Genomic DNA, 26,771 nt, shown 5'->3' on the forward strand with positions numbered 1-26,771 from the left:
TTATGATTATAACCTTGTCTGTTTTATAATTCTTTTGGCTGCAAGAGATATGACCTGGGATTCGATTCCAGTCACACCCAGCTGCTTGTATTCTTGGGCTGTTCATTCTCTCCCCCAATCGCTGTGTACTCCATGGAGCATAATAATGGGCTACGATGATGCATATAACAGAGGCGATCTTTGTGTTGAATGAACAACTTTCTCTCCCTTTCTCTCTGCCTCTGCCCCCAACTTTAGCTATACAGATTTGCTTGTAGGTGCCCCACTCTTTATGGATCGTGGTTCAGACGGCAAGCTTCTGGAAGTGGGCCAGGTGTCTCTTTACCTCCAACAAGCCTCTGGAGGGTTTCAAAGTTCAGCCGTGAAGTTGAATGGCTTTGAAGTCTTTGCAAGATTCAGCAGTTCAATTGCCCCTTTGGGAGACCTTGACCAGGATGGTTTCAATGGTATTGCATTCAGTCATTGTCGTCGTCGTTACTATTGTGTTGATTAAACTTTTTCAATTTTAAACTTTTTAGTTTATAATTTGATTAAACCCTGTGGTTTGGTTCAAAATGTTTGTTTGTTGGTTTGTTATTTTAATGCTTTGGTAGGCCTTGCTCTAATCTAGCAAGCAAATGTTGTTTGAGTTAATGCATCTTTTTTTTTTAAAAAAAAATGAAGCTTTGAAAAAGTACTGCACAAATAAAGAATAACACATTGCATTTATTTTAACTGCGGAATGACCTCTACTTCTGTATCAAGTGCTACCTTACATAAAGTTACCTCTAATTAATAGGATTAGTGCTAAATTCCTTTACGCTTTGAACTTGAAAACATATCTTTAAACTGGATAGTTCTCAGCTTATGACGACAAGTGGGACTAGAAGTTTGTTGTTGCTGAGCAATGTGGTTGTAAAGCACGACAGCATTGATTAGTGACGGCAATCCCTGCATTCCTTCCTTGCTGTAGTTAACCAACTCCCACAGTTGTTAGGCAAGGCAACTTCCTGCCAGCTTCCCACAGGTAAAGTCAATGGGGAAGCTGGCTGGAAGTTCAAGAGCTAGGCTCCCAGGCAGGTAATTGGCTGCTGCCAGCTGGGAGAGGGAGCGAGGGGGTGTGCGGGTTGGGGAGGGTGCAAGGGGTGTCTGAGAGGCACAGGCCAGGGAGAGTGTGATGGAGTGTGTGAGGGGATGCTTGCGGATGCGAGGGAGACAGGGCAAGGTCAGAAAGGGTGCATGCATAACTGGCATGACACAAGCATAAGAGGGGCTTGGAGAGAGTGCACAGATGGGGGAGACTTACTTTAGCAACTTGCAAACTTTCCTGCCATCTTCCCCATTGATTTTCTGGAGAAACCGGCAGGGAAGGTCACAAATGCAGTCATTTGATTATGGGACAATGCAACCGACTGTAAGTCTGAACAGACTGCCTAATGCCCAAATTGCCATCCACATGACCACAGAGGTGCTGGGACAGCTGGAACTCAAGAAGAGCAGCACCATTGTAACTTCAAACAGTCACTGAGCAAATGAGCATAGCTCAAGGACTACTGTTACACTACTAATTTGAAAATGTATCTTATCAGATTGGATTGGCTGTAATTCATGCTTAAAAGAAAAAAAAATCCACTGTTCCTGCTGACCTAAATGGTTTATGGCAGAACCCCTTGAAATGTAGATTGGCTTAGTCCAAGTTAATCCATGGACCTTCATTCCATAGCCCCTGTACTTGTTCATATTTAGAGACGCTAGACATTTTTCACTTTGCTTGCAGACATAGCAGTTGCAGCACCTTATGGTGGAGAAGACAAGAAAGGACTGGTTTATATCTACAATGGGAGAGCCAAAGGATTGAATGGAATGCCATCTCAGGTCCTTGAAGGACAATGGGCCTCTGAAGCAATGCCACCAAGTTTTGGTTATGCCTTGAAAGGAGCTATGGATGTAGACAAAAATGGCTACCCAGGTGATTTTTCTATAGCAATAATGGCTTATGTTCAGTAGTTTGCAAATATATTAGCATTTATGCAATGGATCTTTCCTTTCTATTCCCAACTCACCCTCTTGTATCCCCCCCCAAATCTTCTCTAGAATGTTCCCTGCTGTGTAGAGCAAGGCTGAGGAATGTACAAACTCTATTTTGCATTCCATTGTAGATAATGGACACAACTGAATATAATCCAGTGCAAGATTGTATGGATTAAAGTTTTGTTTGAATTGAATTTATTAAATTTATATGCCGCCCTTCTCCCTAAGGACTCAGGGCAGCTCACAACAATAAAAAGTTAAAAAACATAAAATGCAAAATTTAAAAAAGAATTAAACCATAAATGTAGTAAATACATAACAATTAACCCAATAAAACCAAATTTAAAACTATAGTCAGTCCAGGCCTGAGTAGCATTTAACTCAGGGAAAGCCCTATTTTATTTTATTTAGTTCTAAAATATTAATAATCATGGTGATGAGTTTTCAGCTGTAGACAAATATCCAATCTAAAAATCTGCATATATTTTTTCTGCTTCCAGATTTGATTGTAGGAGCTTTTGGTGTTGACCGAGTTGCTGTATACAGGTAAGTTTTCAGAAGAATATTAGTAGAGAAGTCCAGTTCTTGTAAGCAACTAGAAAAGAAAGAAAAAATAGCTGTTATTAAATGGGAGGCATGCTTGAAACCAGACCTTAGTCACAACCACTTGTCTGGGAAGCTCACAAGTCATGTGGATGGCAATTTGGGCATTAGGCAGTCTGTTCAGACTTAGGATGCAATTACTTAGCAATCTTTATTGATGAACATGCTGTCTCTGATTTAGAAGCCATTGTGACTTGAAAATTTGTTTGTCATGAATTTGATTCTTTTTCTTTAAAGCCATCCAAGTTGCTAGCCATTCCTGTTCCTTATTGGAATAAATTCACCAATTCTGACTATGTGCTGGGAGGAAAATATTAAAAATACTAATTTCCCTGGTATTTCTCCCCATTCAACTTTAATAGCTGATGTTAAGTTCCTGTACTATGAAAACAGGAGAAAACGTCTCTTCATTCTCTGTCTGTTCCATGCATAATTTTCTACAGCTTTGTGGATACCTAAGCCAAAAAAAAGCCCCCAATTCTCATAGCAGAGTTGTCCAAATCCCTTGATTTAGGTTGGCGACTATTTCTGTTTAAAATTGTTGTCCAAAATATTTTCCCTCTTGCTGTTTTCTACTTCCTTCTTCAAATCCTTTGTGTATACAACTTCACCTTTCATTGTCTAGCCCAGGGGTGTCAAACTCAATTTCATTGAGGGCCGCATCAGCATTGCAGTTGCCCTCAAGGGGCCGGGTGGGTATGGCCAGGGTGGGCGTGGCCTACTGGGTGGGCGTGGCTAGAGTGTGTATGGCCTACTGGCTGGGCGTGGCCAGCTCTACATCGTTTGCATCAAGGGTGCCTGGGCAGGAGTGGGACAGATCTGAGGGTCTCTGGCAGAAGGAGGGTCTCTGGGCCAGGGCCAAGGCAGTGGGGGCCGTTCCCTCAGTGTTTCCAGGATGGCTTCGCGGGCCGCATGAAACCACTTTGCGGGCCGGATCAGGCCCCCGGGCCTTGTGTTTGACATGTCTGGTCTAGCCGCTAGACAAGGGGTGTCAAACTCAATTTCATTGAGGGCCACATCAGCATTGTGGTTGCCCTTAGGGGGCCGGGTGGGTATGGCCAGGGTGGGCACGGCCTACTGGGTAGGCGTGGCTGGAGTGTGTATGGCCTACTGGGTGGGCATGGCTAGCTCTACATCATTGGCATCAAGGGTGCCTTTGGGGGCCTGGGCAGGAATGGGACAGATTTGGGGGTCTCTGGCAGGAGGAGGGTCTCTGGGCCAGGGCCAAGGCAGTGGGGGCCGTTCCCTCACTGTTTCCAGGATGGCTTCGCGGGCCACATGAAACCACTTCACGGGCCAGATCCGGCCCCCGGGCCTTGTGTTTGACATGTCTGGTCTAGCGATTCATGCAGGTACCCCTTTCTAGTTTTTCTTTGTTTCTTTTCGAAGAGCCCGGCCAGTCATTACTGTGAATGCTGGATTAGAAGTTACCCCAACAATTTTAAATCCAGAGAATAAAATCTGTGAAGAAAATGGTCAAAAGGTTTCTTGGTAAGTTCAATAGATTCCCCATGAAGTGTTTGCAATTAACATTGTAAGTCAAATTAAGGAACCAGGAACATCTGTAGCTGATGAAAGTGAATAATGCAAGGGCGAGTGTCTTTCCTTTCACTGTGCTTCCTAGTCTTGTCACAGGATTTGAATGCATGATTTTAATTACAGAAGGTTGCTTCCTTATATTTGATTCTTAGTTTCCTTTCTTCGAAAGCAGTGGACCATGTCGAAATCCTTGTTCATGTTTATAACACTGTAAAAGGCTGCTCCAAATGGGAAAGGAATTAGATTCATTGTATAGGATTTAAAAGGGACACGGTGGCTCAGTGGGTTAGGACGCTGAGCCTGTCGATCAGAAGGTCGGCAGTTTGGCGGGTTGAATCCCGAGTGCCGCGTAGCAGAGTGAGCGCCTGTTACTTGTCCCAGGGCTGCCAACCTAGCAGTTCGAAAGCACGTAAAAATGCAAGTAGAAAAATAGGGACCACTACGGTGGGAAGGTAACAGCGTTCCGTGCGCCTTTGGCGTCTAGTCATGCCAGCCACATGACCACGGAGACGTCCTCGGACAAGCGCTGGCTCTTCGGCTTTGTAACGGAGATGAGCACCGGCCCCTAGAGTCGGAAACGACTAGCACGCATGTGCGGGGGAACCTTTACCTTTACCTTTTATAGGATCTAAAGCCCCATTTGAATTGTGCTGAATTCCATGAATCTGAATTCTAAGCTTTTTCTTGAATGATTAAGAACAAAACTGAACGCTAACTCAACTCAGAAAAGTAGTACTCTTTTGAATGGTGTAAATTTGCCCATGCCTTTGTCTAATCATTCCCCCGCCCCGCAACCTTTTGATGAGACTTGCAACCATGTGAAAAGTTTCTTGAGCTTCCCCCTTTCTGTCTCAAATATACCACACATCTTAGACTTCTCAAAGTTGATTGAAATTAGGCATCTAAAATTTCTCTGGACATGCAGAACAGATCAGTTAATCTATTAATAACATATTTAATAATTGCAAATTGAAGAAATGGTAAAGACTTAATTTTAAAACTAAATTTTAATGACTCTTGGGATCAAGAATCTTGCATTGGAGTTGGATCCTAGTCCCAGTTCTGAAACTCTGGTCTGAGAGCACATGAGAATGCAAAGCCCTTCAATATTCATAGGTTTACCTCTTGCATGTGGCCAAAAAATTATTGTCTTTTAATTATTCTTTAATTCTCTCAATAGTTTTAGAGTAAAGTTCTGCTTAAAAGCTGATGGCAAAGGGAATCTGCCCACGGAACTCAGTAAGTTCTGCAGATTTGTTTTATTGCACATGTAAAATAATAGTTTAACATACTGCACTTGTGTATTCATACTATAAATTGACAGTCTTTAAACTTTGGGAGCTAGTCCAAGCTCCACCAGTCTAAGACATAAACAAAGCTGCTCAGTACTACCTAGAATATGGCTGATGGGTTTGTGTTGATTGCTGACCAGAAACAGATTTACTTTAGAAGCAGCTTGAGCTTTATGGCAGACAACATCCGTCTGGCCTCTGATATTGAAAGCTCAGGATTAATTATTTATCAGACCATAAACATAAGGATTGAGGTCACACAAAATAGCTCAGTGCCCTGGTCATCCAGTTGCTGCAAATATCTGCCAAGATGAGAATGTGCATACGTTTGCCTATGAACTTCATGATAGAACAGAGTTCTTAAATTCACAGGCAACATAGGGTCCTCTAGCACATTTTCTGAGCTGAATCCATCCCACATTTATATATCACATAAAATACATAGCATATATAGCTAAAACATATAAAGAACAGTTGCTGGAATTGGGTATGTCTAATGAAAAGAAGGACTCAGGGTGACATGATAGCAATTTTCCATTATCTGAGCAGCTGTCACAAGGAAGACGGGCAAAGCACTTGAAAAGGCAGGACAAGAAGCAATAGATGGAAACTAATCAAGAAGAGAAGCAGCCTAGAACTAAGGAGAAATTTCCCAACCATTATAACAATCTATTAGTGGACCTAATCCAGAGGTTTTGGGTGCTCCAACATTTGAAGTTTTTAAGAAGAGATTGGACAGTCATTTGTCTGAAATGGTTTAGGGCAGGGGTAGGCAACCCTGGCTCTTTTATGACTCGTGGACTTTTAACTCCCAGAATTCCTGAGCCAGTGCTGGCTCAGGAATTCTGGGAGTTGAAGTCCACAAGTCATAAAAGAGCCAAGGTTGCCTACCCCTGGTTTAGGGCTTCCTGCCTGAGCAGGAGGTTGGACTAGAAGACCTTCAGGACCCCTTCCAACTCTGTCATCCTGTTATTATTTTACAGCATGTGTTTGTTTGCTTACTTGGAGAGGCTCATTCTTAGTCTTTCCATCCAAGAAAGTTTGAGGGCTTTCTATGGGAGGGGTTGGGCACATGGAGAAGATCACAAAGAAGGCAAGCAGGTACTGCCCCATTTCTCCCTGAGTCAACATTTATGAGCCCAGCTAGGATATGTCACTAGGGCAGAGTAGGTGAGGAAGAATCTGGAGGGTCAGGCAAGGTGCCAAGTATCAACAGCTGTCAACTCAAGTAGCCTCTTTGAGGCTGCCATCCATCTTCTGTCGGGATATATATATATTTATATTTATATATATATATATATATATATATATATATATATATATATATATGTGTGTGTGTGTGTGTGTGTGTGTGTGTGTAAATTTTAGATTGCTAACAAAGAATTAAAGGGAGACTGATATGCATTTCAAACTTATTTGTTTTCATCAGTCAGCCATACCCTTCTGAGATTCGAACCTGGGCTGATTGCACATTAGGCAGTTGTTTTAGCCTCTAGGCTGCAAGCTCTATCTCACTTTGTTAGCTGAGAAGCAAGGGAGATATTTGTAAATGCTTGTTGACTATTTAGATTTGTCCCATGTTTGGGGCCTAGCAAGGTAATCTAAATAGTCAACAAGCATTTACATATATATATATATATATATATATATATATATATATATATATATATATATATATATATATATATATATATATATATATATATATATATATATATATATATATATATATATATATATATATATATATATATATATATATATATATATATATATATATGTGTGTGTGTGTGTGTGTGTGTGTGTGTGTGTGTGTGTGTGTGTTAAATGTTTGTTAACTATTTATATTACCTTGCTAGGCCCCAAACATGGGACAAATCTTATTTCCTGTTTCAGCCTAGAGGTTAAAACAACTGCCTAATGTGCAATCAGCCCAGGTTCGAATCTCAGAAGGGTATGGCTGACTGATGAGAATAAGTTTGAAATGCATATCAGTCTCCCTTTAATTCTTTGTTAGCAATCTAAAAATATTTACACAAATATGAGCTGTCATTACTGTGACCACTGCCTGTGGATGGCCTTGGGTTAGGTTGAAATTATATATATATATATATATATATATATATATATATATATATATATATATATATATATATATATATATATATATATATATATATATATATATATATATATGTATATATATATATATGTATGTATGTATGTATGTATGTATGTATGTGTATGTATGTATGTATGTATATGTATATATATGTATATATATGTATATATATGTATATATATAAATATAAATATAATAGAGTAAACTGTAGTGATTAAAAATAAGTAGCATTTGTATAAATGAATGAAAGGTCTGTTGCAGCCCTTAGGCTAATGAACTAGTCCACGTGGACATAATAGTTTGAGACCTCTACACTAGAGGATACACCTCCTATTTCACTTTAAGAACAAGGCATCAAAGTAGGCCTCTAAAAAACTCCTCTTAAGATATCTAGTATAAAGGGGAAGAGCAGTTGCCCACCTATTCGCATTCTGCAACCCTTGTTAACTCCTATTTTCAATCGTGTTGGATCTCCCTTGAATGATTCTCAGTGACAGCCTTTCTAACTTCTGAGAAAAACACCTCATCAATGGTTGCTGCAGGGAACACACAAATCTAAAGGCTGTGTTACTAAAATGTTTTTGTGTTTGGTGATAGCTTTCCATGTGGAGCTCCTGTTGGACAAACTTAAACAAAAAGGTGCCATAAGGCGAGCTCTGTTTCTCCACAACAGACAACCTGGCCACTCAAAGAACATGACAGTCTCCAAAGGAGGTCGAAAGAGTTGTGAAGAACTTGATGCTTTTTTAAGGGTAAAAATACACAACTGTACTTTGCCCTGGCTTACTTTTTCTTTTTGGGTGGTATGGTTTATCTCAGCAGCTTCCAGTGCCAAGAGCCAACGTAATGATTTGCATATTATCTAGTTTTACCATAGATATCTTCTCCCTTTATTTTTAAATGGAATGGCTGTGTCCACGCAAAAGGTCCAAATGTGTCCAGCTGTGAATAAAATGGAACTTGAGCCATGTGGATGGTCACATTTTTTGATCCAGTGTTTGGAGTCAAACATTTTCTTTGGAATTGCCTCGATTCCACACGATGGAGAAAACTAAACAAAAAAAGAGAGAGAGACATTTTACCCATTGATCTCAGTAGTGCTTTGACTCTTTTATCCTGACTTTTTTCGCTGATTATTTTTCTCTTTACTACTAGGCCAGGGGTAGGCAACCTTGGCTCTTTTATGACTCGTGGACTTCAACTCCCAGAATTCCTGGGAGGTTGCCTACCCTTGCACTAGGCCAGGGGTAGGCAACCTTGGCTCTTTTATGACTCGTGGACTTCAATTCCCAGAATTCCTGGGAGGTTGCCTACCCTTGCACTAGGCCAGGGGTAGGCAACCTCGGCTCTTTTATGACTCATGGACTTCAACTCCCAGAATTCCTGGGAGGTTGCCTACCCTTGCACTAGGCTGACTCAGGAATTCTGGGAGTTGAAGTCCATGAGTCATAAAAGAGCCGAGGTTGCCTACCCCTGCACTAGGCCAATGCATACTGTATAGGTAATTGCAAATATTTGTGGTAGAGCCTTGTAGAGAGCAATAACATCTGCAAAAACATGCTTCCTGCACAGGAAACAGAAAGTGTGGCAAGCAAATACAGACTGACACCTCTCTAATTCAGCAGAGTGCAAGAGGGAGATAGGGAGGAGGAGGAAGAAGAAAAATCAGTCAGGCTTTCAACTTTCTGTTACTATATTTTATATCAATAGAGTTCACTCAGACTTGTGATGTCTGTTTTCTGACCCTATCCCCCTCAAAGAGCAGACCACATTTGGTAGAAGTCATAGTCCCCAAATTCTGCAGTTCTGATTTTTGCTTTATTTTAAAACATACACCACCATCCCCATTTTGTCTCTTCTAGGATGAATCTGAATTTCGAGATAAGCTTACTCCAATTACTATATTCATGGAATACCAACTGGATTACAAAACTGCTTTGGATTCTACTGGTTTACAGCCCATCCTCAACCAGTTCACTCCTGCAAACATTAGCAGACAGGTATAAAGCTGGGAAATGTAATATACTTTTTTTTTTGCAACCAGCAAGTTTTTAAATGTTAATGATGTTTTTAAGAAATATAAATAATTTAACAAACTCATTGTTTTTATTCTTTGTATGTTGTGTTAGAGAAAGAAAGGATATTAACCTCCCCCCCACTTTGGGTTAGTTTTTCTAACCAAATTGTATAGATTTCTCTTTTAAAAGAAATAGTAGTTCTTTGATGTCATTCTCCCTTTTCTGAGTCAGAGAAGAACAGTTTCTTGAGTCAAGGATGCAAGCACTAAGCTGATATTTTGCTATTCATCCCTATTGTAAAATTTATTCCCACAAGAAAAGTGTTTTTATATTACAACTTGGCTTAGTGCCATAGTAAAATGAAAGTGAGTTACATCAGTCTTCAGTAATCTGAAGAAACAAGAAAAACAGTCAGGGATTTGTGGTTTAATTTTAATTTTTTCTCAAATTTAGATTCATATTCTTTTGGATTGTGGGGAAGATAATATCTGTCACCCAGATTTAAAAGTTACTGCATTTGGGATTTAATTTTAATTTTTCTCAAATTTAGGCTCATATTCTTTTGGATTGTGGAGAAGATAATATCTGCCGCCCAGATTTAAAAGTGACTGTTGACAGGTAAATTCTGGTTGATTTTTGATTCTGGAGGTATTTAAATATGATTAAGAAATGAGTAAATAAGCACAAATGTAAAGACAGGGCATAAAAACAGAAATTGGCAAGGCAGGGCCTAGTCAGGGGTAGGCAACCTTGGCATGGCTGGCTCAGGAATTCTGGGAGTTGAAGTCCACGAGTAATAAAAGAGCCAAGGTTGCCTACCCCTGGCCCTAGTGGTTCTCAAGATAGAGCTGTTAGGTTCATGTGTCTCAGCAGTTGAACATCAAGCAATCAGCCAAGTATCTACTAATTTGGAAGAATGGAAAGAAAAACCCCAGAGAATAGATTCTAAGGTCTCTGTCTTCTCCTCACTGCAGTGGGCAATTAGTTGCATTGAGAGGCTTCATTCTTGTCTGCAGTATTTATTTTGATCTAGCTAAATCATATTTGGGAAACTTCTGCCAAGCTAGCTGAATGCTGAATTAATGGTGAAATGTTTGGAGTTGTGTGATTTTATGCCCAGCTTGATTTGCCAACAACATTGACTCAATTCAGCATATCATACCAATCCATAGTTCTCACTCAAGGCACATGTAACCAGGTACAGATTAACCTACTTCAGATACAGGGTGCAAAGACCTAGCTCTCTAAAGACAGCTCTAATGCTGGGAAAGGTGGAAGGAAAAAGAAGACGACAACCGGAACAAGATGGATGGAGTTAATCACCATGGTGATGGGTGCACCACTGGAGGACTTGAAAGACCCGGTTAGGTATAGATCTTCATGGAGAATCTATGTTTTCACTAAGAGTTGAAACTGGCCAATCAATCAATCAATCATGCCTAGGATCGTTAACGTTATTAAAACAGGATGACCCAGGGCAGCAGAATTCAGGGGTCTTGCATGGTTCAGATTCCCTCTTCTGTAGCAAAGGATAGTTGTGCTTTTACTTCCTGGGGAGCTTTCAGAAAATCCCAATTGCCTGTATTGGTAATAGAAACAGAAAGAAAAAAAATCTCTTTATCTTCTCTTATTGCTACTGATTGTTAGTCAATGTATAGGAATTTACTAAATAACTGCCTGTGATTATTTTCATTTGTATTTGATAAAAATCTAATCAGCTTCTCTGCTTCAAAATACTTCTAAAAAGAACTCCATGGAGATAGGCAACCAAGACCTGACATTGGACGACAGGTCTTATTTGGAATTTGATGAAGAGGGATCGCTTTTATTTTGTCTCGGTTTTTTTGCAGCGATCAGAAGCAAATCTACATTGGAGACGACAATCCATTAACCCTAATTGTCAACACTCAGAACTTAGGCGAGGGAGCCTATGAAGCTGAACTCTTTGTAACCATCCCACCACAAGCAGACTTCATTGGTATAGTTCGCAACAATGAGGTATGTCTTGAGGACCTGGGTGAATGATCTCACTATTGCTACTGATTGGAGTAGTCCCTCAAAGCTTCAGCTTCAGCTTTCAGTGCAAAAAGTCTCAGGATCACTTCCCAATCCAGCTATTCTTCTGTATCTTGTGTGAGAGCTGGTAACAGATCAGTCCATCACCCAAATACAAATGGAAACCAGGTCACCTTCCCCAAAGAGAGGACCGTGAAGCCCATTACGTTGTTTAGGCAGAAGAAAGGTGCAACATCTTTTAGTCTTGATTTCACTAAACATTGGCCTCACGTTTGATATACCACAGTTGCTTGAATTGTTCTGTGATGGTTTCTTAACAACAAACCTATTTATTTCAGCTTTTCTGCCTTTGAAAAGCTATTACTGGATTTTGTTCAGTTATAGTTTTACATTGTCAACCAAGGAAAATATAACATGTTGGAATTTCTATGAGTTTGGTACCAGGTATCTGGATAGCCATAAAAAGAATATAATGCAGCAAAACCTAAATATATCGTGGAATGTTTAGGGGAAGTGGTATCTGTACTTCTGAATGTCTGTTAAATCCAAATTTATGACATTGGCATCTGTTTACAAAATTTTGCCTAATGGTGTAATTATAATGATGATTGAAGTTGTTTGGAAAAATGTAAGTATACAGTAAGTGAAAAATTTAGACTACAGACTTAATTCACTCTTTCAGGAAAAAGTGCAGATGCATTTTTTGTTGCTGTTTTGCATCTGATGACCAGTAAATTAAGCCAATTAATTTATTATTTTAAGTGTCGTGATCGTTTTATGATGTATCTGAGCACTTTCCCTGGTGTACCAAACGATCCTATTGTACCTTGGCTATTTAATTTTGGGAAAAAATATTTGCATTCATTGCAGGCTCTCTCAAGACTTTCATGTGCATTTAAGACTGAGAATCAAACTCGGTTGGTTGTCTGTGATCTTGGAAATCCTATGAAAGCAGGAACAAAGGTAAGAATGAATTCATCTCTTTGTTTGCTGTCTTTGGAAGAAACAAGGGGAGAACCCATCCACAGAGCAGGGCTTGCTAGAATGGGATAGAGAGACAGCGCCAAACTTTGATTCAGAGCTATAGTAGTATCCAAGCTTGAGTCTCTTTCTGGGTGTTGCCTATTAAAATCTGTATATTTTCTTTTGTGTTAAAGCTCTCAGCTGGTCTTCATTTTAGTGTTCATCAACAATCTGAGATGGATACTTCTGTCAAGTTTGATCTACAGATCCGTAGGTAAGGAACACTTACATAATGTGTTTTTGTTATAATGAAATATGATTATCTGGTACTAATTATGTTACTTTTAATACTTTAAAATATGGAAAACCTTGTGTAAGATGAAAATATAGGAGCGTACTATTTTAGTCTTAAATACACAAAGGCAATTTGGAAATAAACCTCCGTTTGGTTATCAATGACAGATACTCGCAAATACAGAACTTTTATTATACACATTAGAAAACTACAACATTACATTACTGTTCAACATAATTGTCATTCAAATTGAGGCACTTGTCATAAAGTCTTACAAAGGTTTGAAATTCCTTAGTAGTAGTTGCTCGGCGCCAAATCTGGGCTATCGGTGGGGGGGGGTGTTAAATCAAAAACATCCCAATGGAACTGCTTCAAAAGTTCTTGGGTGCGTCTAGCGGTGTGCGGGTATTGTGAACCAACACTACACCGGAAGTGGTGCCATAGAAAATCCCACCAAATGTGAAGATGCCAAAGGAGTTCTGCTAGTGAAATTCATGGAGCGTGGTTCAACCATCAATTCAGAAGTCTTCTGTAAAACGTTATGAAAATTCAGATGAGCCATCCATAACAAGCGTCGGGGCATGCTGACTTCCGGTATGATGTTGGTTCATGATAATGCTCACCCACACATGTCGAAAAGTAATATAATATTGTAGTTTTCTAATGTGTGTGTAATAAAAGTTCTGTATCTGCAAGTGTCTGTCATTGATAACCAGACAGAGGTTTATTTCCAAATTGCCCTCGTATATAGTTCCAATCTCATTTCATTAAGTTTCATTTCTAGCCTTTTGGGCCATTAGTATCTGAACTGGAATATTTCAGAGTGTCCTTTTACTTAATAGATTTGGTGGTCTTTGTATTTAAAGAATTGGTTTGTTCTAAACCAACTCTGTTCTAAACCATTTTTAAGATGGCACCCAAATTGTTGTTAACTACAAAATTAGTAGTTAGGTATTTTAGTACAGGTAATCCCCAAGTTACGAGCAGTTAACGCTCGTTTGAATTATGTGATAAGCGCCCCCTAGTGTTTACGAGCAAAATTACAAATATTGCAGCACCACAGCAGTCATTTGTCCTTACGAGCAACTTCAGTGGCACTGCAACATTCACCCTATTCCGCCCCTTATCCAACACGTTAGGATGTTTAGACAAAAAGACTCCAAATAACTGGCCTTACAAATGCAACTATGAAAAGAAGAACAGTTTTGTCATCCTTAGTGGGCACCTAGGAGCCTGGGATTTTTCAGACTACCTCCTTTGAGGAGAGTATTCCATTTATAAATTTCCTCTTTGATGTTCTGCAGAGTAGCAGGAGGGAACACTTACAGACATTTTAAAACGATTGTAAAGAAAAAGAAAGGAACAGGAAAAACGAGCTCCCAAATAGAATTCAGTGCCACATCTCTGGTATAGTCAAACTTCTGAATCTGATGGCATTTCAAAACTTGAACCTTACCATGTAATAACTGCATTATTCTACAGCTCCAATTTATTTAACAACCTAAGCCCAGTGATCTCATATCAAGTGGACCTGGCCATTTCAGCTGCTGTAGAAATCAGAGGGTGAGTGCTGATCCTTTCACAACCTCTGTCTTGATTTGAGCCTTCTGCTCCATGTACCGGGTCCATTCATTCCTGCTTGTTCCTCATCCAATTTAGGGTCTCCTCTCCTGATCATATTTTCCTCCCAATTCCCAACTGGCAACCAAAAGAAAATCCAGAAACAGAGGATGACATAGGACCTTTAGTTCAACACATCTATGAGGTATGTTGATGCTCAGAACAACAAATAGTAATCATCCTGAAGACACAGAATGCTTTTTTTTTTCACCATTACTTCTTGTTGTAAGCTGAACAGATAACCCTGTGGGTGCTTTACTGATTTCCAAAGTAAAAGCCAAATATCTCCTTCAGGCACTCTTTTACCCCTGCTTTCTTTAAACTTTTGTCTTCTGCAGCTACTGGATTTCAACTCCAGCATGTCCCAGCCAGCATGGCCAGTTCAACACATATGTGGAATATTACAGCCTTCTATAACCGTGCATTTACCAGAATCAAGGCAATTTAATCTGACCTTCTCTATCCTAGGCCTATTTTGGTCTCATTAAGTTAAATGAATCTCATACATTCCCATATTCTGTCTTATGGGTTGATCTGCATGACCAACCCTGTGCATGTGATGCATATTATTTCACAGGGGAAGGAATGTGTCATGTCATTTTTTTTATCCATCCTAAGCCTAGTATGGAACAACCTTCAGCTTATTTGTTTATTTATTTCTCATATTACTAAAGCTGGCCAACTCCATAGCAACACCATGATTGGTGTTTGTTAATTTACACTGGCACAAGCACTGCAGTCCATTTCATCTGCTGTGTTTTAAGTTTAAGTTTATTGAATTTATGTACCGCCCTTTTCCCGTAGGACTCAGGGCAGTTTACAAAGTATTTAAAAACGTCAATACAATACAAAAGTTAAAAACAGTTAAAAATATTTAAATTTGATCCCTGAAAAAATATAAAACCCCATTTAAAAACTCTCAGCCTGGGCCGGAAAGCTCAAAGAGCCAGGTCTTCAGGTCCCGGCGGAATGACCGAAGGTCGGGGACAGTCCTAAGCTCCACGGGCAGCTGGTTCCAAAGGGCAGGCGCACCCACTGAGAAGGCCCTCCCCCTGGGTGTTATCCGCCGGCAGTCTTTTACCGGCTGCACCCTGAGAAGGCCCTCCATGTGGGAGCGCACAGGACGAAGGGAACTTGATGCCGACAGCAGGTGTTCCCTCAAATATCCCGGACCCAAGCCATTTAGGGCTTTATAGGTCATCACCAGCACCTTGAATCTCACCCGGAGGGCAACCGGAAGCCAATGCAGCTCGCGGAGTAGAGGTGTTACATGGGAGTATCGGGAAACCCTCATCACAACTCGCGCGGCCGCATTCTGCACCAGTTGAAGCCTCCGAGTGGTCCTCAAGGGCAGCCCCATATAGAGAGCGTTGCAGTAGTCTAACCGGGAGGTCACGAGTGCATGGGTGACTGTGCCTAGGGCATCTCGGTCCAGATAGGGTCGCAACTGGCGCACCAGGCGAACCTGGGCAAAAGCCCCTCTGGTCACGGATCCTATGTGATCTTCAAAATTGAGCCGTGAATCCAGGAGGATTATTTATTATTTATTTCATAGAAGGGAAATGAAATTTCCTCTAAGTGGTTACTGTGCTTTGTGTCAAGAACGTTTTGTCCCTCCTGTCACTGATTGCTGCCCTGCACAGTTATTTTGTCCTGAGCTTCAAACTGTCTGCCTCCTGAAAATTCTCCCCTTCTGATGGATTTTTTTCCCTCTCCTTCATTTCACCATTGGACTGTCCAGCTGTTTTTCTGTGACCATTTCTTCCTGTCAGCTCTGCCCCATTCAGCCATCTGGTCATGATGTGATTAAATGAGTAGAAACAGAGCCAAAAGTAGAAGGAAAGAGATGGGCACAATGTGAAATTGGTGAAATAGTAAAAGGCTAGACTTTTTTTTTAAGAAGTTCACTGATAAGGAAATGAAACATGTACCATTTTTAATGAAATTGACAAGAGTTTTCCACAAATTGTGCACAAGGTAAAATACTGATATTTCTTTTGTCAGTGTGCTGGTAGGTGTATCAGACTGCCAAAGTATATGGGGGAATCAACAGAGCAGCTCATGCAAAAGGTTTATCGGTGTTCTCAAAGATTATGTTTGATGGTTGCTTTCCTGGTATGGGTGGGATGGATCAAAAGCAAGGGATTCTGCCAATCAGAACCATTTTAATTAGGCCTAGTGATCGCCCTGGCAAAAGAGGCAGAAAAGGTTGAAATCCAAAAAGGGTTTCTTAATGCTAGTTCCATTTCTAGCCAGTTTATGCCTTTCACAGCCTGTGCAAGACTGCTTTGGAAGCTGTTTCATTGAATATGGTTCCTATTAAACTGATTCCGTTTCCACTTCTTTGTTAGCTCAGAAACAACGGCCCAAGTACCTTCAGCAAGCTGATGCTCAATCTTCAGTGGCCATATAAATACAACAATAACACTCTTTTATATATTATGAAATATGAAATTGAAGGACCCATGAACTGTACATCTGACATGGAGATTAACCCACTAAAAATTAAGGTAAAAGGAAGCCTATTCAGACTCTCTGAATACCAAGCTAACTATGTGTTAACTGTGTGGATTATTGTCAGTAATTATAGCAATAATGAATGTTTGGCATCAACAGGGAAAAAGATAAAACAATTTTAATGGGATAGTAGAGCCATCTATACTAAGTAGATAAATAGAGGTGATCACATTGGTATGACCTATGAAAATAGCTGGAGGAAGCAGCTTCAACTCCTAGCTTAAAAATCCTTTTTTTCCATGAAGGATCCTATCTACAATCAGTTGGTTTTCATATCATAGAGTTAATGCTTGAAATATTCTGTCATTTTATAGTGTTCCGCAATATTCTCTAAGTAAAGGTAAAGGTTCCCCCGCACATGCGTGCTAGTCGTTTCCAACTCTAGGGGCCGGTGCTCATCTTCGTTTCAAAGCCGAAGAGCCAGCACTTGTCCGAGGACGTCTCCGTGGTCATGTGGCCGGCATGACTAGATGCCAAAGGCGCACGGAACGCTGTTACCTTCCCACCGTAGTGGTCCCTATTTTTCTAATTGCATTTTTACATGCTTTCGAACTGCTAGGTTGGCAGAAGCTGGGACAAGTAACAGGCGCTCACTCTGTTACGCGGCACTCGGGATTCGACCCGCCAAACTGCCGACCTTCTGATCAACAAGCTCAGCGTCCTAACCCACTGAGCCACCACGTCTATGATGTAGTTTATCATTTTGGGACTTGTACATTAACTTCATCCATCCCAGTGCTGCTTCTGGCTTCCTCATTGCGTATTGACTCTTTGATGTTGTACGTGGGTAGGGAAACAGCCTGTTGCAGTGGATCACACATTGTTATATCTACAAATAAATATGGATTAACAACATTTAGAGTTTGTCCAGGAAACGTGCCAGTAATCAAACCTATCTTGATTAAACAGGTATCCACTTCTCAGCAGGATGAAAGGAATGAAACGCTTAGTGGAGAAGATAACCGCAATCACCAAATCCATCGGAGAGATCTAAGTGTTCCAGAGGAAGATGTGCAAACTTTGGTAAAGTCTATGTGCTGACTGCTTTACAAACAGTCCTTTGTCAATATTTTAGAAGAAAGTTCAGATGTTTAGGAATATTTTAATTTTTCTGTGAGCCTTGGTGGCGCAGTGGGCTAATGCCTCCTTAAGTAACACCAGCTGCCTGCAATTAGTGCAGGTTCGCATCCCACCAGGCTCAAGGTTGACTCAGCCTTCCATCCTTCCGAGGTAGGTAAAATGAGGACCCAGATTGTTGGGGGCAATTAAGCTGACTTTGTAATAATGCCGCTTGGGGGCCCCCCCCGAAAGCCCTAATAAGCAGGCATATACATAGAATGAAGGCTATTGCTAAGCACATTGGTTTGTGCTTAAATTGTAAGCCGCCCTGAGTCTTCGGAGAAGGGCGGGATATAAATGGGATTTAAAAAAAAATACTGGAATCAATTTATTGCTCTAATTCAGGGAATTTCAAACTTGGCCCTTCTATGACTCGTGGACTTCAACTCCCAGAATTCCTCAGCCAGGCACGCTGGCTGAGGAATTCTGGGAGTTGAAGTCCACGAGTCATAAAAGGGCCAAGTTTGAAGACCCCTGCTCTAGTTGGTCAGAGTATGGTTGGGCTATGGATAAAGTAAGACAAAAAGGGCCTGCTACTGAGCAAGTTGGTAGTATAGTTGCTGCTTTAGTTTTTCTCTGTTTTTCTCTGATCCCTAGACTTCATTGACTGAACAACTTCTTATCTGCCTGCTTGCTTACCTAGCTCTCTGTCTCCTCCCTCTCTGACTCCATCTCTATCTGTATAGAATTTTAAAAACTATTTCAATCTTTAAAGACTGTAAGTGGAATTGAAATTGTCTGGATGTTTTTCAATGAATAATTCAAAATATCAATACTGATGAAAGATTTAATAAAATGTGACATGTTCAAAACAGATCACATCTTCAACAGACATTTCCCCTTTGGTTTAGAGAGGTCTCAGGTACAAATATAGAGTGTCTCTGAAAAAGTCAAACTAAGTTCAGTGACTTTAAGAATCTGGTAAATTTTAGCTGGTAGAAATATAAATTAGGATCAGGGCCAAATAACAGCCGAATACACCAGGACATACTTGAAAGTAATATGTGGAATACATGCAGGCAGCAGGCTCTTAAACAGAAGAAAAACCAAAATCAGAAAGCAAACCTTTGGCTTACTCAGCCTTATAAGCAATACATTTTGAATTTTGTTCAAACCAATTTCATCTTAGTGTATATATTTTTTGATATTAAAGGTAAAAGTAAAGGTTCCCCTGCACATGTGTGCTAGTCATTTTCAACTCTAGGGGCCGGTGCTCATCTCCGTTTCAAAGCTGAAGAGCCAGTGCTTGTTCGAGGACGTCTCTGTGGTCATGTGGCCGGCATGACTAGACACCAAAGGCGTACGGAACGCTGTTACCTTCCCACCGGAGTGGTCCCTATTTTTCTACTTGCATTTTTATGTGCTTTCGAGCTGCTAGGTTGGCAGAAGCTGGGACGAGTAACAGGCGCTCACTCTGCTACGCGGCACTTGGGATTCGACCCGCCAAACTGCCGACCTTCTGATTGACAAGCTCAGCATCCTAACCCACTGGGCCACCGCGTCCCATTTTTTTGATATTACGGTATCATTAAACCAATAGAAAACCAGTCTCTAAACTGTTAATCCTTGAATCAAGCTTGAGTTAACAGAAGTTTGGGATCTGCAGTTGGGAACAGTTGTTTGGAAGCTTGGTTAATGTGAGACTTCTGGTGGAAAAAGAGGCTTGAAGGAACTCCTTTTTCTGTTGTATCCAGCTCATCATTTCTCCTAATGGTATATTCTCCAGCAGGGGCAAGTTGAAGTGTAGCCTGCACATGGAGAAGTTCTTATTGCGATACCTCAGCCGCTGCAGTGTTAAAGAAGTTGGATCTCAATGGTCCTTAGTAGGGATGATTTAATGCTGCCTCCTCACTGCACTTCATGCTCCTTTGATGTGTGATGTGCAAGCTGCTGCACATCACACATTTGCCAGCTGAGTAATTTTTTATCTAAAAATTATTTTTCCAGACAGTCCTGGGAACACTGGAGTTCTTAAAAGTTTGTACTAAGGACTTCTTTACAGTTGCTTATTTCAAGGGTGATGGCACCATATTTTTAAAAGTGCTTCATTATAAAGGTGCAGTGAAAGGAAGGGCAATGAAAACAGGCACTTTTGCTCCTTTTTCTTAATTTTGCATGAAGTATTAATGTGCACAAGATCACATCATATAAATGTCAAATAAAAATGTAAAATACGGTTTTTGGTATTACAATCCTGATTTATAAATCAAATAGTAGAGAGGTGCAGTAACTAGAAAGGCCTACAGTTGCAAGAAAAAGTATGTGAACCCTTTGGGATTACGTGGTTTTTTGCATGAATTGGCCATAAAATGCGCTCTAAACATCATGTAAGTCACAACAATAGAAAAACACAGTCTGCTTAAAATAATACTACACAAACATTAGCTGTTGTCATGTTTTAATTGAACATAAGATGGAAACATTCACAGTGCAGGGTGGAAAAAGTATGTGAACCTTTGGACTTAATAACTGGTTGACCCTCCTTTGGCAGCAATAACCTCAACCAAACGTTTCCTGTAGTTGCAGATCAGATCTGCACAACGATCTGGAGTAATTTTGGACCACTCCTCTTCACAAAACTGTTTCAGTGTAGCAATACTCTTGGGATGTCTGGTGTGAATCGCTCTCTTAAGGTCATGCCACAGCATTTCAATCGGGTTGAGGTCAGGACTCTGACTGGGCCACTCCAGAAGGCGTATTCTGTTCTGTTGAAGCCATTGTTTTGTTGAATTACTTGTATGCTTTGGGTCATTGTCCTGTTGCATCACCCATCCTCTGCAGAGCTTCAGTTCGCGGACAGATGGTCGTACGTTTTCCTGCAAAATGTCCTGATAAACTCTGGAATTCATTTTCCCATCAATGACAACAATCTGTCCAGGCCCTGAGGCAGCAAAGCAGCCCCAAACCATGTTTTACAGTGGGGATGAGGTTTTGATGTTGGTGTGCTGTGCCTTTTTTTCTCCACACATAGTGTTGTGTGTTTTTCCCAAACAACTCAATTTTGGTTTCATCTGTCCACAGTATGTTTTGCCAGTAGTGCTGTGGAACATCCAGGTGCTCTTTTGCAAACTTCAAACATGCTGCAATATTTTTTTTTGGACAGCAATGGCTTCCTCTGTGGTGTCCTCCCATGTACTCCATTCTTGTTTAATATTTTCCTTATTGTAGATGTGTCAACAAAAATGTTAGCATGTGCCAGAGATTTCTGTAGGTCTTTAGCTGACACTCTAGGATTCTTCTTTCCCGCATTAAGCATTATGCGCTGTACTCTTGCAGTCATTTTTACAGGACCATGCCTAGGGAGAGTAGCAACAGTGCTAAAATTTCTCCATTTGTAGACAGTCTGTCTTACCGTGGACACATGAACATCAAGGCTTTTGGAGATACTTTTGTAACCCTTTCCAGCTTCATGCAAGTCAACAATTCTTGATCATAGGTCTTCTGAGAGCTCTTTTCTGCGAGGCATGGTTCACATCAGACAGTGCTTCTTGAGAACAGTAAACCCAAAAGAGGTGTGTGTTTTTAAAGGGCAGGACAGCTGTCAGCAACACATCCAATATCATCACACTGATTGGATTCAAGGTTGGCTCACTCCTGGCTCCAATTAGCTCTTGGAGAAGTCATTAGGCTAGGGGTTCACATACTTTTTCCACCCTGCACTGTGAATGTTTACATGTTATGTTCAATTAAAACATGACAACAGCTAATATTTGTGTAGTATTATTTTAAGCAGACTGTTTTTCTATTGTTGTGACTTACATGACGTTTAGAGCGCATTTTATGGCCAATTCATGCAAAACTCCACGTAATCCCAAAGGGTTCACATACCTTTTCTTGCAACTGTATTTAAAATTGATATTTTCCTTCAATTATATATCCCATCTTTTTTTCCCCTCAGTAAATTCCTTTAGAAGGAAATGGCACACCAGCTGTACAATATAATTTTATGAGTATTACCAGAGCATCCATGGGTCAAAAAAATCAAGACAGAAACCACAACCATGCAATTGAAATTCTGCCCCCTTTCTGCGTGGAATTTTGCGCAATTGTGTGATTGTATCACCAACACTTGGGCTGGAAAATAACAATCTGTAAATTAAATCTAACAAGTAGTTGAGTAACTAAATAAAATCAACTGTTCTCTTCATCCTCCTTCTTTTTAAATGGCAGGGTTGTGGAAACGCAGATTGTTTAAAAATATTTTGCCAAGTTGGTCGCCTAGAGAGAGGAAAAACTGCAATTCTCTATTTGAAATCCCGCCTTTGGGCTCAGACTTTCATGACTGTAAGTATCTGGTACTATTCCTGCAGTTTCACTCTGCTCCCGAGTACAGATAATAACTGATTCTAATATGACACTTCTCTGTAATTATGACAGAAAGAAAACCAAAACCACTCCTATTCTCTCAAGTCATCAGCTTCCTTCAATGTCATCGAGTTCCCCTATAAGAATCTTTCCTTTCCTGAAGATGTCCACAATTCTACAATAGTAAGTTGTTTGATAATCAAAAGTAGATTTGACATTGTCAGTGTAATTAATAGGAAACGAAACAATAATCTGATCAGCTTTGCTGTTTTTGCTAGGCAATCTTACACGGTTGGTAGTCAGATTTATACCATCTGATTACATGCTGGTCAAGTGTTTATTAAATTTGAGCCTTTTTATGGGCCTTGGAAGTGATCTAAAGACTGCTGTCCAATTTGGACTCTCTTGTTGAAGGGGGCGGGGGAAGCAGCTGTTACACGTGCAGTTTCCTATTTAGGAAAGAAAAAAAAATCTAGTTGTGACCAGGCAGTCTTATTTGATAGTGCAGTTTAGAATGGTCTTCGCTTGGCAAACATGGGGTGAATTTAATTTAGTTCCCTAAAAGTCAATGAAATTAAGCCAGAAAACGTTAAAGGCCTTCTGTTTAAACCTTTATAATATGATGTGCAAAGTTCCTAAGATATCCCGTGCGCATTTGGCTTTCAGCTGGATGAAGAATCTCAAGCAGAAGGCAGAGTGGGAGATAAGCAGCCATGAGGCTCTGTCTCCATCCCTTTGTTTAAGTTGTGTCTCCCTACCTTCTGAATTCCAGTTCCTTAGTCTTTCAAACATATCCTTGTTGTCTTGAGGGCTAGAAACCTGTACTTTTTTATTTCTATGAAATGTTTTAGACAGCTTGATTTTTCAGATTCTGCTGCAGCCAAGAAAACATCCACAGGTTTTCAGTCATAAGCCAATAAAACCTTCTTCTGTGACCTTCATTGTGGAATGTATAGTTCAGCCTATCAGACTCAGGTGGTCAAAATCTTGCACCATGTTATGAAGTTCCTATTTATATCCCTGACCCAGTTTATTTTACTCATTTTTTTCCAGTAAAATATGTTGACATTTCTTTCCTTTTTAGGTTACCACAAACATCTTGTGGGGTATTCAGCCAGCACCAATGACAGTACAAGTATGGGTTATCATACTGGCTGTCTTAGCAGGGTTATTACTTTTGGCCCTTCTAGTTTTTATAATGCACAAGGTAAGTGAATATTTAATCAAATCCTGTCCGTTTCTGTTAAAAAAAAAATAAACTAAATATTTGAAATAATTTCTGATTTTAATCCGGTGTGAAGAGCAGAAAGTTCCGTAACTATTATCTGGGGAAGTATTGCCTTTGTTAGATTGAAATAAATAGATGGGCTCTCCTTGTGATTGAGAATCCTCACTTTTTGGAAAGCCCCATAAAAGGTAATGGGTGTAGTTCAAGGTGCTATCTATCACCTATAAAGACCTTCATACCACAAAACCTAGCTATTGAGGGGCAGCCTCTCTCTGACTTTTTGGTTCTTCCAGGAAGATCAAGGATAGTTGAAATACTATAGGTCCTCTCAGTTACACTATGAAGTCTTTAAGAAGCTTGCTTTTCTCCATACCTGCCCTTGCCTTGTGGAATACTTTCCCCCCAGGTTCCAGTAGGACCCTAACCTTTCTGCCTTTTCAAAAGGCCATAAAGAGCTGGCTCTTTCCCCAGGTTATGGGCTAAACCAGGGGTGTCAAACTCAATTTCACTGAGGGCCGCATCAGCATTGCGGTTGCCCTCGGGGCTGGGTGGGTGTGGCCTGGGTGGGCATGGCTAGAGTGTGTATGGCCTACTGGGTGGGCATGGCCAGCTCTACATCGTTCGCATCAAGGGTGCCTATGGGGGCCTTGGCAGGAGTGGAACAGATCTGAGGGTCTCTGGCAGAAGGAGGGTCTCTGGGCCAGGGCCAAGGCAGTGGGGGCCGTTCCCTCACTGTTTCCAGGCTGGCTTCGCGGGCCACATGAAACCACTTCGCGGGCCAGATCCGGCCCCCGGGCCTTGTGTTTGACATGTCTGGGCTAAACTGTGACCACAGCTCAGTACAAGTGAACGTTCAGGTATGAGGGATTCATATTTGGGGGTACCTAGAGTTATTTTGATGCTGGTCAGATGCTTCCTCAGCTGCGTTTCTGTGAGCCACTCAGGATTACTATATGTAAGATGGGCAGTCATAGAAGACTTTGAAATAAATAAATGACAATGAGTCTCTTTTCCTTTCCGTGGCTTGAAAATGGACAGAAATCGGGGGTGGGTGGTACAGAGAAATGTGTCTCCAACCTTATTTTTATCGTGTCAGCAAGGAGAGGAGATCAGTGGCTCTGAGGTTGGAACACTTTAACTTGCAGAGAAGATTGTCCCGTAAAAATATTGTCCGTGGCCATTTGATACAGTTTCTTTCCTGGGAAGGAGAGGAAGCTGGAAATTAAATTAGAAAATAGTTGCTCTTTTGGCCAACTCAGGTTTTTTGCTTGGCGTTTCTCTGTGGAAATGATACAAAACGGCACGTATAAATTCATGCAAATATGCATGTTCTGTGTGAGAGGATTATACTAGTACAGTATATCAAATTTTCCCAACTTATCTGATACAGTACCATTAATCCACATGCTCACTTGCCTCAAGGTTTATATGGAAAGGAAAGTTGGTTAATTATATATATATATATATATATATATATATATATATATATATATATATATATATATATATATATATATGTGTGTGTGTGTGTGTGTGTGTGTGTGTGTGTGTGTGTGTGTGTGTGCTCCACCACAGTTGTTTCATGAGAGGAAATGGCAGAGGCAAGACTATTGAAGGTTTTATCTATGGATTCTCGAGAGAATGCAGTCAGTATGGATGAGATTCTTATAAATAGGTTTTATATGTATTGGCAACAAAGGTGCTTTATCGACAATCAAGAAACTGTTTGGCCTATTCATGGAGTTATTCTGGTTGCTAGCACCTGAATTATCATCCCACTCCTTACTATAATGTCTTCTCTACATTATAGGTGGGTTTCTTCAAACGTGTGCGGCCACCTCAGGAAGAACAAGAAAGAGAACAACTTCAACCTCATGAAAATGGAGAAGGGACCTCAGAAGCTTAAGCAGTATTTTAACTGCATCTTTTACCAAAAGATTTAGAGCGATTGCCAACTTCCTTTAGAAATATGCATTTTGATCCTTGAGGACTGAATAGCAAATGCCTTTTTTGCTATGGGCAAAATTAACTGGGAACTGAAAGTGACATATGCTTGTTTCCCTCTTATTAATCAAGTTCACATTTGTGACTAATACAGATGCACTGACTAATGTATTTTAGTGCCACAATTTTGCTTACTGACGTCCAAAAGGCAAAGTGAGGAGATGGGATTTGGTTGGTGTTTCATTTGTTTTTTTAAAAAATTTATCGGTACAACTTGATCTGCTCCACTACTTGTAAACTTGTAACAGTGACATCTGTCTAGAGAACATGAACATAAACTGAAGACCTGCTCCTGAACTTGTTAACTGGACATCCCCGAGGTACTCACCAGTTTCTGAAGAATTTCTTCACCATTTCTAAGTTGGAGATATCAGTGGCATGAAGCACTGAGTGAAATACTGACAGATCTACTTCAATTGACTATTTAGGGATAACCTCTGTATAGAAGAGGACCTCGCTGTCACCATGATGTGTTTCCATTTAAGGAATTGCTGTCCATTTTATGGAATCTTACATCTGGAAAGATGTACTTTGGTTGTATGGAAGATCATAGATACCATTTATCAGTTCCGCTGTCCAGTTTTATGTAGCATCATGAAATTGACTGATTCATGCAATCTTTTTCTGATTCCCTTTTTTAATTTTCTGTGGTTTTTTTACATTAAAGAAAAAAATCAAAATCTGTGCCAAGTAGTCCAAATTCTACATTTAGGATAAATAATTCTAAGATTTTCCTGTATAATTTAATTCCGTTTTGAAGCTCCAGGTTTACAAATAGTTTGGAATCATTTCTGGTTAAAAGTCAGACCTTGAAAGACTTCGGGAGTTATAAAACAATAAAACCCATAGTAATTTCAGTAAGCTCTCTGCTGTTCCTGTAGAGGTTCTTCATTACATTACGTTACGTTACAGATTTCAACTCTTTACTTTTCATATAGAAATTTTAAAAATTCCTTACATTTAATTATGCAATAGTTTTAATAATAATTTTAAAGGAAATCGTCATTCTTATCTCAGAAAGTCAAATCAAGCCTGGGTCCTATGTTCATAATTATCATAAAGGAGTAAATAAATTATAGATGGGCAACTTGAGCTCCCCAACTTCCAACTGACCCCCTTT

The 26,771-nt window shown here is 40.2% G+C and overlaps 1 protein-coding gene across 2 annotated transcripts in view; it reads left to right on the forward strand.

Annotated features, from left to right (window-relative positions):
- ITGAV (integrin subunit alpha V) overlaps positions 1–26,337 on the forward strand; it is an 82,909-nt gene extending 56,572 nt beyond the window's left edge. For both annotated transcript variants that reach the window (XM_081312674.1, XM_081312675.1), the window contains exons 12-30: positions 238–446; positions 1,757–1,948; positions 2,511–2,556; positions 4,003–4,104; positions 5,333–5,391; positions 8,164–8,318; positions 9,429–9,566; positions 10,135–10,202; positions 11,435–11,582; positions 12,471–12,563; positions 12,758–12,837; positions 14,341–14,421; positions 14,518–14,623; positions 16,830–16,988; positions 17,905–18,018; positions 22,285–22,398; positions 22,492–22,602; positions 23,504–23,626; positions 25,458–26,337. In XM_081312674.1, coding sequence (XP_081168800.1) covers positions 238–446; positions 1,757–1,948; positions 2,511–2,556; positions 4,003–4,104; positions 5,333–5,391; positions 8,164–8,318; positions 9,429–9,566; positions 10,135–10,202; positions 11,435–11,582; positions 12,471–12,563; positions 12,758–12,837; positions 14,341–14,421; positions 14,518–14,623; positions 16,830–16,988; positions 17,905–18,018; positions 22,285–22,398; positions 22,492–22,602; positions 23,504–23,626; positions 25,458–25,553 — 2,194 coding nt within the window. In that variant the 3' untranslated portion in view covers positions 25,554–26,337. The remainder of the gene's footprint in view (positions 1–237; positions 447–1,756; positions 1,949–2,510; positions 2,557–4,002; positions 4,105–5,332; positions 5,392–8,163; positions 8,319–9,428; positions 9,567–10,134; positions 10,203–11,434; positions 11,583–12,470; positions 12,564–12,757; positions 12,838–14,340; positions 14,422–14,517; positions 14,624–16,829; positions 16,989–17,904; positions 18,019–22,284; positions 22,399–22,491; positions 22,603–23,503; positions 23,627–25,457) is intronic.
- The last annotated feature ends 434 nt before the right edge of the window (positions 26,338–26,771 follow it).

Source organism: Vipera berus, assembly GCF_964194415.1.
Source record: "Vipera berus genome assembly, chromosome: 1".
Lineage (NCBI taxonomy): Eukaryota > Metazoa > Chordata > Lepidosauria > Squamata > Viperidae > Vipera > Vipera berus.